We start from the raw sequence: 16,250 nt of genomic DNA, 5'->3' as shown, positions 1-16,250 counted from the left end.
CTATGAAGACCAAGGAGCTCTCCAAACAGGTCAGGGACAAAGTTGTGGAGAAGTACAGATCAGGTTTAAGTTATAAAAAATATCAGAAACTTTGAACATCCCACGGAGCACCATTAAATCCATTATTAAGAAATTGAAAGAATATGGCACCACATCAAACCTGCCAAGAGAGGGCAGCCCACCAAAACTCACGGACCAGACAAGGAGGGCATTAATCAGAGAGGCAACAAAGAGACCAAAGATAACCCTGAACAATCTGCAAAGCTTCACAGCGGAGATTGGAGTATTTGTCCATAGGACCACATTAAGGTGTACACTCCACAGAGCTGGGCTTTACGGAAGAGTTGCAAAAAATAATTACATGTTACATTACATGTTTGCTTAAGGCATGTGGGAGACACCCCACACTTATGGAAGAAGGTACTCTGGTCAGATGAGACTAAAATTGAGATTTTGGCCATCAAGGAAAACACTATGTCTGGCGCAAACCCAACACCTCTCATCACCCCGTGAATACCATACAATGTTTTTCATCGGCAGGGACTGGGAAACTGGTCAGAATTGAAGGAATGATGGATGACAGGGACATTCTTGAGGGAAACCTGTTTCAGTCTTCCAGAGATTTGAGACTGGGACGGAGGTTCACCTTCCAGCAGGACAATGACCCTAAGCATACTGCTAAAGCAACACTCGAGTGGTTTAAGGTGAAACATTTAAATGTCTTGGAATGGCCTAGTCAAAGCCCAGACCTTAATCCAATTGAGAATTGGTGGTATGACTTAAATATTGTCAGCAGAACCCATCCAACTTGAAGGAGCTGGAGCAGTTTTGCCTTGAAGAATGGGCAAGCATCCCAGTGGCTAGATGCGCCAAGTTTATAGAGACATACCCCAAGAGACTTGCAGCTGTAATTTCTGCAAAAGGTGGCTCCTCAAAGTATTGACTTAGGGGGGGATGAATAGTTATGCACGCTCAAGTTTTCTGTTTTGTTGTCTTATTTCTTGTATGTTTCACATAAAAAATATTTTGCATCTTCAAAGTCGTAGACATGTTGTGTAAATCAAATTATACAAACCACCCAAAAATCTATTTAATTCCAGGTTGTAAGGCAACAAAATAGGAAAAATGCCAAGGGGGTGAATACTTTCGCAAACCACTGTAACAGTGTGCTCTGCTAACAAAACAACAGACATCATTTAGACCAAAGGCAATAGCCATTACTGTTTCACATTCACTGCTGACTAAGCAACTAAATGGGGTGTAGAGCAGCCTCCGAAAACATTCTGTCTAGAATAATGAATGACAGATGATGCTATCTCCTTCAATTTCCTTTCCTTCTGAAGCTTGCATGTGTTTATGAGAGGTCTCACCTGCTCTATTTGTCTGTCTGTCTGTCTGTCTGTCTGTCTGTCTGTCTGTCTGTCTGTCTGTCTGTCTGTCTGTCTGTCTGTCTGTCTGTCTCTCTCTCTTACTGCTTGTATTCATTTATGACTGTTTTATTTCCTGCTTTTTATCGATTTGAGTAGTATTTACCCCATGAAATAAATGCCCAATGCTCCTTTTCTGTCTCGTTTATGTAAAAAGCACTCATATGCTTTGGAACTGGACCAAGTAGGTTAACTGGGTATGTGTACTACTAGTTTTTCTTGTCAATACAGTCTTTATTAAGCACAATGTTTTGCTCAGTGATAGTTAGCCCCTTCCTTCAGAAGTCTGAGAGAGCTCCCAGACATCAGGTGTACAACAACCCTTTCTCTCTCGCTCTAGTCTCTCTATTTTCTCTATTGACTTCCTGTTTACTACTTCCTGTTTACTGTATCATGTGACCTACATGTTGCCTCTAGGTGACAGTATCACTTCTGTCAGACTTTCCTTGATGTTGATATGCAGTATATTCTATATCTCTATGTGTACCAAGTCAATGGGGATTGGCAAGGGGAGTCTCATGTGCCATTGTTGCATAATGAGGCTCAGTGTTTGAATATTTGAGCCAATCGGTTGTGTTGAGGTGAATCTAGAATTGCTAGGTGTTTATCACTGAAGCTTAAATCTGTCAACCTTTTGACAGTTAATCCTATACTATCAGCCTTAAACAGGTTTTTGGTTCATGAGACCTCTCCTGTCAATCGCCACAAACAGGGGAATTATTGTGTCTCTCCCTTGCTGACAATTCATCAGCGCTCAGACACCTTGTGTATTTGGGAGGTTGCTCGCTCAATATTGTTCATTTTGGATACCAACCTTTCTGGGAGATCATAGATCCAACAAAAGCTAGATAATGCTGTAGTATCTCTATGGTTAGCACATGTGCAGCAGCAACTTGGGTCTTGTCTGTCTCTTCTATTTTTACATCTCGGTTTGTCCTTCTGATTCTGTCTGTAGTTTTCTTGTCCAGGGTAAATGTATATCTGCTAACACACAAAGAAACAGTGAAACAAATGTTGAAACTAAATAGGACCACACACACAACATTTAGTAACATTGATATTTTAAAGGGACCCAAGCCATTTTTGAATGCGAGTGCCGTATTTAATTTCCCCTTTGTATAGATATTGATATGTTCAGTACCACCCTCCCCAAGGCTCACTGTACTATTCGATTTACAAGGCTTTAAATTGACCAAGAATCACCCTTTTATTCTGCCTTAATAACAATCGCCTTGTACTAACATGGGGCACTGTAATGACCCTGGTGCATTGCTGAGCCCAAAAGGAATATGTAAGAAGTGTGCTTTCTGAGACGGATTCGATAGCTTTCGTAAACCACAATGGGTTTTGTTCTCTTGTCGAATAATATATTTTCCAAAATGTAACTGGGGTCCCTTTTAAATGTGCTGACTCTACTAGTTGTCCATTCTAGCAGTTAGTGCCCCGCCCTCAGCTTCCCTCCTCTCAAAACTCATCCACTCTGTGTGTCCATCCGTGTTCTGTCCATCCGTGTTATGTGTGACACATCTTTCTCGCCCTCCGCTGTCCGGACATGCTCTTCTCCCTTCTTCTCGTCTGTCATATGCCAGCTCTGCCTGCTCTTCCTTCTCTCCACCCATCCCTCCATCCCTCCTTCCTTCCTTTCCTCTAGCAATTCTCTCTTAACAATGGATTTCATTTAGTTTCTTGAATCACTCTATTCACTTACCCAACCTTTACCCACCTCTCCCTTTTGATGCAACCATGGCTGCATTTGAACAAGCGAAAAAGACAGCAAATCATTTGAGTTGTTAGATTCATTTTTGAACCTTTAGTTTGATTTTGATTTTAAGTGTTGGTTTTGTTTGTCCATTTTCTTTAGCTTTTTTGTCGGTTTGTCGGTTTGTTTACCTTCTCCTCCTTAGTCTCTGGAAGAAGTTCGTAGCGTTGATACTAAAAGAGGTTCATTGTCTTTTTCCCATTTCGCTGCGGAGAACATTCCTTTCTCCTTGTTTTTCTTTTTTCTTCCTTTCCTTTTTTTTGTTGATATTGCAAACGTGTCACTGATTGAAATGGAAGGTAGGTAACGCTCTGCCTTGGCACGTGGTCTTTCTTTATGCAGAAATGAGAATGTCAGAAGCACCCTCTATCTTGATGTCAATGTTTCTTTGTCTCTCTTTCTATGATTTAACCACCAGGGAACTTTAGCTTTAGGAAGTTTATTTTATCGTTCCTTTTTTTCTGTTATATTTTGCTTTTAAAAGAATTGGATTATAGTTTATCCTTTTTTCTCTATCCTTCTTAAATGTTCATACTGAATTCAGTCCAGTATCCCACCCGATATATATATATATCAAGAAGGCCCATTTCTTTGTGTACTTCTTTCTGTTTTGGTAGAATGCATTTATTCCTGTTTGTCCAGCATCTCTCTGTTCACTTGGTGAAATAGTTACATTCGTCTTATGATTTGATCATGTTTATTTCCTCGGTGGCTGTTTCTAACAACTGTCATCATCTGCGTCAGTGGTTGTGTGTTTTCTTATATCTACAGCTCAGTCTTTTGTTTGTTTTGTGGAGAAGGTTTTAATATCCTTGTTGTTTTTAATGAAGAGTCCCTGTTTTAGTCATAGTTCAGCGGTCAGCGTTTACAGGGGAGGAGGTTAATGCATGCAGGAGAGCTCGCTGTGTTTTGATATTTACCTGCTTTGACATTTGATCTGCCTTTATATCCCGGAGACACACACAGCCATGCAATTGCTCCACACAAACATCTGCACTCACAATACTTTGTGAAACCCCTTGCCCTGTGTACACTGCTATTACAGAATATGCCTGCGTCCTAGTTCAATGTCCTCAGCATACCTTATCTCTCAACATCGTCCACTTGCTTAAAAGCCTCCTACTGAAGTTGATCTACCACACACATTTGTGTTTAAAATGAAACTGTAGTTTTAAGAATCCCATCAATAAATGTCTAGAAGTACACAATATTTGCAGAGGTTCTGTTCTCGCAGAGGACTGTTTCTTTTGCTAGAGCTAAATTCAATAGTACAGAATTTTTCATATTAATGGATATTATTAAAACAGAGAACGAAAACAGAGATCTCAACAGAGCCAATTAAAATGTCATATGCCTGAGGCTTACAGGGGAAGCGCAACCCAACACTGACAAGAAATGCCTTGGTTTGAACAAACTGTAACCTAAAATACAGTACCTGGGGGTTGAACTCCTAAACGTAACTCTCTGAAAGCCCTAAACTTAAAGGTAGACTCAGCAAGATGACATTGTCACGAGCACCACCGCAGATATTGAGATGAGCGAGATGAAAGACTTTGCTCTCACACAGTCACACACAGTATCTGCGCATGGGCACGGGTTCGCTTCACACTGTTTACAGAGTGGTCGTCAGGGCACCAAAACCGCAGAAGTTGAGCCTCTCGCTCCAACGCTCTTAGTTGTTGCAGAAATTGGTCCACTATGCTGTTTACTTTCTGCATCTATGTCATATCGCTGAGACTACTTTTAACTCAATGGTCATTCACACAGACTGTCTGCCCTGCCCTCTGGTGGAGTGGGCTGGGCAGGAGAATGATCTGGAAGGCGTAGCTACTCTCGGTGTGAGAGGTTCCCTGAACATTGTGGTGTGTTCCTTCCTCTTTTTCTTTTTGATTTCATTTCAGTTGATTTCCATGCATTGTCTGATGCCTCACTCTGCCAGGGAAGGGTTTTGTGTCTTTTTCTCTTGCATTTTGTGAAATCTAATGATGCACTTATGTTGCCCCACTTTTCCCTTTTCTTCATACCTTACCTACTAAAGGAGGGAATGCCACTTTATTGGTAAGTGGATGTTAACCAAAAGGGAGTTAAACAAGAGTAACGATAAAAAAAATTACAAAAAATGGGTCGCTGTTCACATCTCAGCAATTGTCTACTACAGGGAAAAAAAATCCACAAAGAGAAAATTATTGAGTAGCAGACGATTCGTTTTTCTGATTCGATTTGACTCTATAATTAATTGTTCCTTGACTATTTTATTTTGTTCCTTCCATTTCTGTGATGTTCTGTCAAGTTGTCTACTCTTTTTTTTTTCATATTTGTTTTTTACCATTACTAAAACTTGAAGAAGTCCTCCTTTTCTACTCTACAAAGTCTGTAGCTCTATACTCTCTTTTCTCTCTGCTCTTTAACTTAATTTGGGTCATAATACAAATAAAAAAAATCCCTTTCTCTTCTAGTTTTTTTCCGTTTCTTTTCGGGATTATGATTTCTTCGACTCATTATGGTTTTGCATGCCAAGTATTGCATGCGCTGCACCATAGAGGACTGTCTATAAGCCGTATCGAGAGAAAACCTAGATCTTTTCTTTTAGATGTTGACCCTCTTTTGCCAAGTACACCGTAGCGCTCAAACACTCCACTGTGACAAACTCTAAGGCCCTTTTTCTATTTTTTTCCCCTTTTTTTTTTCTTTTTTCTTTTGTTGGTTATCATTTCTCTACAGAAGCTGAGAATGCTGACTGCTGCTACTCCGGGAGACCAGTCGACCGTGATGCTGCCTCAGCTGAGAGGAGGAGAGCACAAGACCCACAATGCCCTTTACAGGACCCCAGGAGGAGGTTCTGCAATCCAGGCTGGAGAGGCCCTACACGGAGAGGAAAGGCAGTCGATAGGGTCGTCGGGCAGACGGGGAGGTCACAGAGGTCACAGAGCTCATGGGAAGAGCTCCCATTCGCCAGCTCACAGCAGTGACTCCGCACACTCTCAACGTAACCTGCATCCTCACAGAGGAAAAAGCTCTCACCGGAAGAAGTAAGCAGAGAGATTCGACCTTCCATACTGACATAACCTTTACCTGTTCTGTCCTTCAATCAATTCAATCAAATATATTTATAAAGCCCTTTTTACATCAGCAGTTGTCACAGTGCTTATACAGAAACCCAGCCTAAAACCCCCAGAACGCAAGCAATGCATATGTAGAAGCACGGTGGCTAGGAAAAACTCCCTAGAAAGGCAGAAACCTATGAAGAAACCTAGAGAGTCTGAGGGGTGGCCAGTCCTCTAATCCAGGTGAAGATTATAAGAGTACATTAAGGCCAGATTGGTCTGGGACAAGTTCCGGGACAAGGTCTTCGCCCCTTCTTTTATGTCCACTGTGCTTGGTGCTTGGTCTGCTGTCCAGGGCACAGTCCTATGCACTTCCCTCTCTACTCTCATTCTCCTGACTTGTGCTATCCTAAGATATGCTAATTAGAATGAAAACAGGCTGATCGCATTGAGAACTAAACAACCTGTTTGGTGATCTTCTGATGTGGCACGTCACAAAAAATGAGTGACGCATTTATTTGCCTCACTCTCTCCCATTTCATCTTACATTATCTACTAAAGGTCTCCAACAATCCGGACCTCTATCGTTCCTCTGTTCCCAATAATCAATTGATACTCATTTATCCATCTACCTCAAGGACTAAAGGGGGCCACTCGTCCAAGCGGCACCACCATGGGGTTCGGGGACAGGCCCATCACCAGAGCCAGTCTGGCTCCCCGGGGCGGCACCGCCACACATCTGGGTCAGGCAGGAAGAAGAGTGAGTCTCGGGGGCGCGGTGGCATGGGGGTCCGACAGCGTAGCAGCTCCTGGAGCTCCGGACGCTCTTCATCACGCTCCGGCTCCAGAGAGAGAGGCCCCAGCAAGGCCAAGTCCCCCCACCCCCATGCCAGACAGAACAACTCCAGGTGACCACTTACGGAAGGGTTACTTATTGGTCTATGAATGATGGTTAACCTACCACCAAGAGGGGCTTCTGGCTTTCCTGCTTACCTGACCCGGAAGGCCAGATAACACTCGTTTTGGATTAACTAGAAACTTTTGCAACTGTTCTTGCTATCCAGTGATTTATTTAGACACAAACATTACTTTTCTCATATATTCATTTTTCCTTTCCAGTACATGACAATTTGATGCGTTTATTTTCCTTGCTCCACTAGGGAGAGAGACAGCCCTCACCACTCTGATGCTGACCGTGCTCGCCGTCGCTCCAGGAGCTATTCTCCCATCAGGAAGAGGAGACGAGACTCTCCCAGCTTCATGGAGGCTCGCAGGATCACCAGGTAACAGAGACTCTATCTAACCATATGCTCCCTCAGTGAGAGCAGAATCCAAGTGTAACACTGACATCTATGGGAGAGTTTGTCAAGGTGTCTCCCTCTCGGGTTTTCTTTCTCAACAATTTTACTGTGAATCCTCAGCATGATCACTGTAAATGTGGGGTGCTTATATGTTCTCTAATCTGACATGCCATAGTATTTAGTGTATGTGTAAATGTGAGTGTCTGTTGTATAGTACCATCCAAGTGGAACTGAACACGTTATATTATTTCAGGCGAAATGTATTTATATCACAGACGTGTACAACCTTTGTCACCGATTGAATTTGCCACCGCTGAGTGATGCCACACTGTGGCAATAATATGATGCCATTGTATTTCCCAGAATGTGTGTGTAGTGGTTTCCCATAAAATGCAGGTGAAATGTTCTGTGACACTCCTCTCTCACTCCTCCTGTACGAAGGAAGATTCCCCCGTCTCTCTCCTCCCCCCCCCCTCGAAGCCAAGACAACGGAATACTGCTGAGCTGCAGGCTAGGTTACCGTGGTAACAGTTGCCGTGCAGCAGGACTCCCCTAGTCCTCCTTGCCGAAGCCTTGTGAAGCAGTTAACCAACCGAACAGACTTCCCTAGAGTAACGCTGCACCCTCCCCTTTCCTCTCGATCTCCCTCTTTCTATCCATCTTTCTTTCTGTTAATCCACATTCACCTGCACTAGACATACAGTCACTGATGTGCAATAATGCTGTAACACACGTTTTTTATGAAGGCAATATCAAGGTTCGTCAAACGATGTCTGTCTGTAAACCAGAAACTGTGGTTCTATATAAATTCTTTGGGATTCTGTATTTGTGATCCACAACTACCACATCTTTTTTGCAAAACATCCCTGTAGGTAGTGAGCACCTTGATAACGCTGACGTCCTGCCTCTAGATTAACTCTCCTGATTCCTGGGTGATGGCTAACCTTCAGATTATTTTCTGTCTTTTTGCGGCTAACAGCTCTCAATTTACCTCTGTGGGCACTTAAGTTGCACCTTGAGGTAGCTCACTAACAAGGCAATCTCAATGCTCTTAACCCTTTTGAAGTGTGTGTGTGTGTGTGTGTGTGTGTGTGTGTGTGTGTGTGTGTGTGTGTGTGTGTGTGTGTGTGTGTGTGTGTGTGTGTGTGTGTGTGTGTGTGTGTGTGTGTGTGTGTGTGTGTGTGTGTGTGTGTGTGTGTGTGTGTGTGTGTGTGTGTGCGTGTGCGTGTGCGTGTGCGCTTGCGGACTCCTACTAACTAACACATGGAGCCGCTCTCTTTCAGCACTTCTCAATTTGACTGCCGCACCTAATAACTACTATGCCATGTTTCTGGCCTGCCCCTTGAAGACAGCTGACCCAGACCCTTTTGGTTGACCTCTGTTATGTTACAAACATGACCCTCTCATGATCTTTTTATGCGATTATAACATTTGACAAAGTATAGTTGAAGTACAAAATATTTTGGGAATCAGAAAAGCATATGATAATATTGCAAACCTACAGTATTCCCATTGGAGTGTACTGTACAATGCAGAGGCATGCCAAAAGAGCAGCTCTCAGATCAGCTGTCAGAGTGGTGGTCCTCCTCACACTAACTGGTCACACGCCTTTTAACACTGTATAACCTTCTATCCCTTCTATCGTCTCCTCTCCTCAGCGCTCGGAAGCGGCCTATCCCGTACTACCGTCCAAGCCCCTCCTCCTCCAGCTCCATGTCTAGCCCCTCCCACTCGGAGAGGAGTCGCAGCCATGACAGCTACAGCAGCTATAGCCGCAGTCGCAGTCACAGCCGCACCAGGAGCCACAGCCGCTCCCGCAGCCGCAACCACAGCTACTACAGTCGCAGCAGTTACGAGAGCCCCGGCTTCTGAGGAGAGAGAGACAGAAAGAAAGGGCGAGGGAGAAAGAGAGCGAGCGAGGGGGTAGATAGAGAGGGAAAAAGAGAGACAGAGAGAGAAAGAGAGCGAGCGAGGGGGTAGATAGAGAGGGAAAAAGAGAGACAGAGAGAGAAAGAGAGCGAGCGAGGGGGTAGATAGAGAGGGAAAAAGAGAGACGGAGAGAGAAAAAGAGAGACAGAGAGCGAGGGGGTAGATAGAGAGGGAAAAAGAGAGACGGAGAGAGAAAGAGAGCGAGCGAGGGGGTAGATAGAGAGGGAAAAAGAGAGACAGAGAGAGAAAGACAATAAAAATCATGTAATGTATTCGTATGTCCCTGAATGGTTCAAACACAGGGCCAGACCTCTGGTCCATTTTTACCCTCAGTCTCCATCTCTGTATACTTCATGTTAACCCGCGTTAACCCGCAAGTATGGGTAGCTGCTGCCCATTATGGCGACCGGAGTATGGGCATTGGGTGTATAGAAAGCGAATAATGTAATCGGGCAGATTTGTTGCCACTCAAGACCGTTTTGCATTGCTGATTGGCTGCACGATGAGTCAACCAGTGCACCGGTGTTGTATCAACATGCCTGCTGACTTGAAGTGCTTCCTACTGGGTATCACGGTCGTGTCGCAGACGGTATCTTACGTGGACATTTTCTTCACACCGGTGCAGCCTTGACAAGAAATAGCTAATATTGAGAACCATCTAGATATCACCTCGATGCAGTCTACTACTCGATGGGAAGGGCATGAACGTCAAGCACACCGCGACACCACTACCTAGTAGGCAATATCAGGGTGACAGTCACAGTAAGCACACCGCGACACCACTACCTAGTAGGCAATATCAGGGTGACAGTCACAGTAAGCACACCGCGACACCACTACCTAGTAGGCAATATCAGGGTGACAGTCACAGTAAGCACACGTGTACAACGCATGGAGCAACAATACACCCATCATCAATACCTTTAATCTCAACTAAACAGTCGTCAGTTTTCTAACTGAAAGTGTACAATTATTTGTGTAAAACTAACACTGAAATACAACTCCGACTCGAGCAGAAGTCCAAACTCTCGCGGTATGGTAGGTCAGTGTACGGCAGTAGCGTGGTAAGAAACGGTAACAACAACAAAAACGGCTCAGTCAAAACCTTCTAACCTACAGCAGAGCGATTCCGACACACTCACTCCTTTCCACACGCCCACTACTTTCCTTTCCACACACCCACTCGCCCATACTCCGGTCGCTTTATTGCTACTCCTTTCTCTTAACCTGAGCCTGGATCAATGGAAGGAAGAGGGAGGTTTTTAATATTATAGCACATTAATTTGAAATATCCATTTTTTTTCCACAAGTGGGAGGGAAAAAAAATCGATATATCAAATGAATGTGCTATAATATTCAAATGGATGCAACACACTGGTAATTATTTAAGATAACATTCCCCGGATCATAGTTTTTGGAAAATAAATGATAAAGCCTAAAGAACAAGTCTGTAAGCACTTTCTCCATAATCTTCCACGGAGCAAAAGTAACCAGAAAATAAGTTGTTATTTTATTTGATATATTCTAACATTGGGACACTTCATGAGTTTGTGGAAGAAGAGGAAAATAAGAGTCACAAATGGAAAATAAGTCAAATGAAATCAAACAGTACTGGGCCATTTTTACATCATTTCCCCAAAGACACTAATGCTCTATTTTAGGAACTTGAGAGATCAAGAGAAGCGATAAAGAACAAAACAAAAGTGGGCCGACAATTTAGCCCACAGAACGGAACTGGTGTATGTTTTTTTTTTAAGGTTGTAGCATATATGTCAGGATATATAAATGATTCTAAACTGTAAGTTCTGGCTTGTAAACTATGCACTGTATATTCCATGTGATTTTGAAGAGGCTTGTTATTTGATGGTGACTTAGTATGATGATGCACCAGGAAGGAGGAAGACTGCTGCTTGTACCAGAGAGCCCTGCTGGCTGCCACTATAGTAGGTCCCAGGGTGCATCTGTCACGGACACTACAGCACTACAGGTCCCAGGGTGCATATGTCACTAAAGTACTACAACTCCCAGGGTGCATCTGTCCTCACTCCGCCCATTCTGATCGGTATTGTACGTGGCGTACCAGACCTGTAATTACACACAGAGGCAAGAAGGGATATAAAAACCAATGTATTATTATGTACTTTTCCCTATTCCACTATTTATTGTGTTCAAACGATTAAAGTTGCAATATGTACATTTTGGGGCGGCCTGACCAAATACACATAGAAATGTGAGTTATAGATCTGTCATTTGCATTGAAAGCTTGTCTAAGAAGCAGTAGATCTGTTCTATGTGCGCTATTTCTATTATTCCTGTTCTTAGGTTTCGTTTTTGCATCTTTTACTTTCGGTTTTGTACACCAGCTTCAAATGGCTGAAAATACAATGTTTTGGGTTATTGACAATATATTTCACAGCGGTTTAGCTGGTACAATGATTCTCTACACTATGCATTGCGTGTTTTGTCACGTAAACTGAAATTAGGCAAACTATTAGAATTTCTGCATACTGCACCTTTAATGTAAATACTACTGTACCTCTTTTGCAATGACCAATGAGGTGAAGTCGCTCTGTAAAGATGCTCTTTCTTAAGATACTTCAGAAACCTTCTGCAAAAGCATCCATGTATTCTTGTGGTTCTATATTTTATCCACAGCTATTTATTAAATTATTTATTCCAATTATCTATTAAGTTATTTATTGTTTATTTATTTGATAATTTATTTGTTTTGTCTCATCAAATGTTCTTAAAGCAATTTGAAGAATCGTGTCATTGAGATACTAATATATCATGGGAGAACTGCTGCAAATGTATGTATTCTCATCTCTGAATATACAGTATGTCCATTGATGTATTAACCTAAATCCTTTTTATTTGTGATGAAAGCTTCTGCTTCCTTTAAGAATAGGGGAGTGAGCTGAGTTGGCGGTAGCTTGTTTCTATGGCGGTGTTCCCTTACCTGATGTATTTTATAATGCTCTTACACAGGGTTCATTACAGTACTGGAACAGTCCACAGAGACCATGTATTAAACGTTTGTGTTGATGCGATCTTTTATTCTTCTGCCTGTCTGTTTCCTGGTGCAGGGGATACATAGTTAAAGTTACGTAGAGGGGCTGTTACTCTGCAGGGCTCCAAAGGTCCACTTCTACCAACTCCTTCTGTCCAAAACGTTGATCAGGCCTGGATTATCTCCCTCCAGACATAGACGGGTTGATTGGGCTAATTTGTTGTTGGTCTAAACAATGACATTGCCCCTGCTGTAACAGGCTGGCCCTATCCCCTGCACCCTGCTTCTACCAGAGGTGTCCTAGTAACTGGCTCTGACCTGGCATGAGGTCTCAGACAGAGGGTCAACTCATTTTGCAAGCCGGTGGTCAGCTAAACTATGTACACAGCAAATGCCCCTGCTTTCAAAACGCTTGAACCCAGACACAGGTAGTCCCACAAGAAGCCCATCATGTTCCCTGCCTCAGTTTATTACTCTGTGATGATAGGACAGCTGCTGGTGATGATGCAATCAGGGAACCCCTTCAGTCTTCCTTCCCATTCGTCATGCCTCCTGTCACTCATGCAGTGTTACATTAAAAATGTAACCAGAGTTACTGTAACCTAGTATGATATTAAACAAAACCTGTTCCGATATTAAGAGTACAGCACTAAACCTTTGGATTGTATACAAGTCATTTAGTTGTAGTGTAAAAGTTATTATACAGGACAATAAATATAAACCAATGAAAAATGAGCTACTTGTGTTGTCTTTCAAAAGTTACTCTTTTTGACATGGGAAAAAAAAATTGTCACTGAGGTCTACACGATGTTCATACTGTAATACGTGCATGTGCTCTTTGTAGGTACCACCAACAGAGGTTGCTAATGTAAATATTTAATTTATTTCATAGTGATACTGGAAACTGGCCTGAGAGAAACGGACTGGAATATTCTGTAACCTGGTGTACTTTTCCAACTCCCTGTTTATCTTTCCTCCCAAGTCCATAAATTCAACCTATGTCATGTAACCTGTGAATATATGATGAATACAGGCAGCATCGCTCCCGGGAAATTACAACGTCATTGTTGTATCTGTCTGAGGCACAGTCTGATGATTATTAACCTGAACCTGAACCACAACCCCAGGCTCTGTACTTTGGATCTATACAATAACAGGTATCATTTGACATGAGTTGGCAACAACAACTAAATATCCAGCTCATGTATGTTCAACCTGCACTGCACTGTCCCAGTTAAACCTGTGCTCTTGATTTATCTTGCCTGGCAAATGAAGTGTGTACTTTTGGAACTATTCCATTGGTTTCATTGTGCCAAACCAAATACACATTGAGAATCTCAAATATTTGGACTGTGCATTCAACTCGGTCTAGTCTGAGTTAATGTGATGGAATATTGACTCCCATCCAGTGCTGCTCTTTGGAAGAGACACAAGGCAATATTACCCCCAATCCAATAAGATGGGTGAACTGTCAAGTTAGTGGTAGTGCTGATTCAGCCAAGACGAACACCTGGCTGCGTGGCACAGTGTGCCAACGACCCATCCCATCCCTGGGGTTCACGAGTTCATGGAAATAGTACGGTAATATGTAGACCCATAGTGGTGTGAAGACTGCCAGGCTCACACAAGTCTGAGGTCCACCCAAGCAGCATCTCCAACTTTACACCAGTAAATCAAGGCGACATTTAAGAGTTCAACATTGAAGCTTTAAATTGACTATACAGGAGTTATTTGAACTCAACAGAGTGATTACGCTCCCCAGAGTTAGTGTTGATAACTGGAGTTGATTGGGACTGAGTCATTTTAACTCCAATAAGAGTAGCCAGAGACAGGGAGTTAAATCTATGGCGTGTCCACATATGTGAGACGGGCCTCATTGTCAAAGAATTCCCATCATTGCTCTGTCGTAGATTGATTTTTAGAATTGTTTGTAACAAATGTGTCTAAACTAAACCAGTCTTTAAGTGGTTGGATTTATTGCAACAGTTACTGTGATGGTTGTTCCAGTTTACATTGACATACACTCTTAGAAAAAGGGTTCCAAAACGGTTCTTCAGCTGTAGAACCTTTTTCGTTCCAGGTAGAACCCTCTATGGAAAGGGTTTTTACATGGAACCCCAAAGGGTTCTAGCTGGAAACAAAAAGAGTCTAAAGATCCACCGCTTCAAAGGTTTCATCCATGGGGACAGCCGAAGAACCGTTTTAGGGTCTAGATAGCACTTTTGTTTCAGAGTGTAGGAAGTCTCAAGCAACAGTATTGTCCTCTCTGCTCTGACATGCAGTCTGAATGTACGTTGTGGTTGATGTAAAATGGACAACCTCCCTCTAGTTGGATTCCAATAGACATTGGATGTCACATTGCAAGCCACCATAATGTGACACTGTTGGTGACTTTACTATCAGAAATAGGAAGGAGATATACTGTCTACATCAGTATCAACCCCGTCTAACTTAGCTCTGGTTCCATGCATATCAGGAGTAACTCATATCACACCAAATACCTCCATGTGTGTGTGCATTCTTTGTGTGTTTTTGTGGGTTTGTGGGTGTGTACTTTATGCAAGCATGCTTGAGTGTGGGTGTGTGTTGTCAGTGGTGTCTGTGTTGTGTTTTGCCTGTCTGAGCTCCTAGGATTACAGTGTGCATTCTAATAGCACGTATGTGGCTGGTTGGCTTGTCACCAGCCTGTGTGTTAGAAACAGCATACGTATGTCTCCCCTCCATGCAGGGGGGCTCTAGTTCTGCTGAGCAGGGCTGTCTGCATTACAACAAACTCTCAGATTCCTCTAGCCCTGTGTCATGGCTAGGATAGGCTCAGAGGGGGATTACGATTGGGAGGAAGGGCGGAGGAGAGGGTGAAACGGAGTGCTTGGCAGTTGTTAGAGGGGTAGTGGGGTAAAGGGGAGGGCCTTTGCACTGGCATGGCACACCCCGTCATTGTCCCCAGGCTTTGGGAGTTGCAGATAGCATATGAACACGTCATATGCCATGACAATTTTAGGGGGAATAAGAGGAAATTAGCTTTAAAACGGCTAAATATTCTCTCAGACTCATGGCAAAATGCGTAGAGCGAAACCGTTCTACGTCACTGTCTTGGACTTGGATTCCATTCTAGTGCTATGTCTGACACGAATAGACCTAGTTCATTCTATAAATATCTGTCCGGGGAGGGGGGAGGCAGATGGGGTGAGAAGGGAGGGTCAGTGACAGTGTTGACTAGAAGTGGGCGGTGGCTGTGTGTATAAAAGCCCTCTGCCGAGAAGCAGACGTTAATTTCGGTGGAAGTTTGAGAGAGACACCCACCAACGGCATCTACAGCCAGCCAGCTTCACAGCTCTATTACTGCAACAGTACTACTCCTCTTCTTCCAGCAAACATGACAGAGAGACGCATCCCCTTCAGCCTGCTCCGCACCCCTAGCTGGGACCCCTACAGGGACTGGTACCAGGGCAACCGACTCTTCGACCAGTCCTTCGGTATGCCTGCCCACGCAGAGGGGTTACCTTCCTTCTCCAGCACCCACTGGCCCGGATACATGCGCCCCGCCCTCGGCCACGACCTGTCCTCTGCCGGCTTCATGCCCTCTGTGATGCCCCACCAGCAGAGTGCAATGATGCCCTTAGTCCCAATGATGCCCCAAGCCCCAATGATGGTCCAGGCCCCTATGATGGCCCAGGCTGGGGCAGCATCGTACTCCCGCGCCCTTTCCCGCCAGCTCAGCACTGGCATGTCTGAGATCAAGCAGACCCAGGAGGCCTGGAAGGTCACTCTGGACGTCAA

At 43.6% G+C, this 16,250-nt stretch overlaps 2 protein-coding genes across 4 annotated transcripts in view; both read left to right on the top strand.

The window, feature by feature from the left end:
• The window catches only part of LOC124000593 (serine/arginine repetitive matrix protein 3-like), a 168,482-nt gene extending 158,968 nt beyond the window's left edge, over positions 1 to 9,514 (top strand). For 2 of the 3 annotated variants that reach the window (XM_046307089.1, XM_046307087.1), the window contains 4 exons: positions 5,908 to 6,215; positions 6,869 to 7,138; positions 7,391 to 7,513; positions 9,190 to 9,514. In XM_046307089.1, the coding sequence (XP_046163045.1) occupies positions 5,908 to 6,215; positions 6,869 to 7,138; positions 7,391 to 7,513; positions 9,190 to 9,403 (915 nt within the window). In that variant the 3' untranslated portion in view covers positions 9,404 to 9,514. The remainder of the gene's footprint in view (positions 1 to 5,907; positions 6,216 to 6,868; positions 7,139 to 7,390; positions 7,514 to 9,189) is intronic. The other variant, XM_046307088.1, reaches the window with a different exon arrangement.
• Positions 9,515 to 15,730: 6,216 nt separating this feature from the next.
• LOC124000592 (heat shock protein beta-1-like) overlaps positions 15,731 to 16,250 on the top strand; it is a 7,757-nt gene continuing 7,237 nt past the window's right edge. The window contains exon 1 of the mRNA XM_046307086.1: positions 15,731 to 16,250. This exon is cut by the window's right edge and continues 59 nt beyond it. Within this exon, the coding sequence (XP_046163042.1) occupies positions 15,847 to 16,250 (404 nt within the window). The 5' untranslated portion in view covers positions 15,731 to 15,846.

Source organism: Oncorhynchus gorbuscha, linkage group LG16, assembly GCF_021184085.1.
Source record: "Oncorhynchus gorbuscha isolate QuinsamMale2020 ecotype Even-year linkage group LG16, OgorEven_v1.0, whole genome shotgun sequence".
Lineage (NCBI taxonomy): Eukaryota > Metazoa > Chordata > Actinopteri > Salmoniformes > Salmonidae > Oncorhynchus > Oncorhynchus gorbuscha.
The sequence above is the reverse complement of the archived record's forward strand: the minus strand, read 5'-3'. Positions and strand labels throughout refer to the sequence as shown.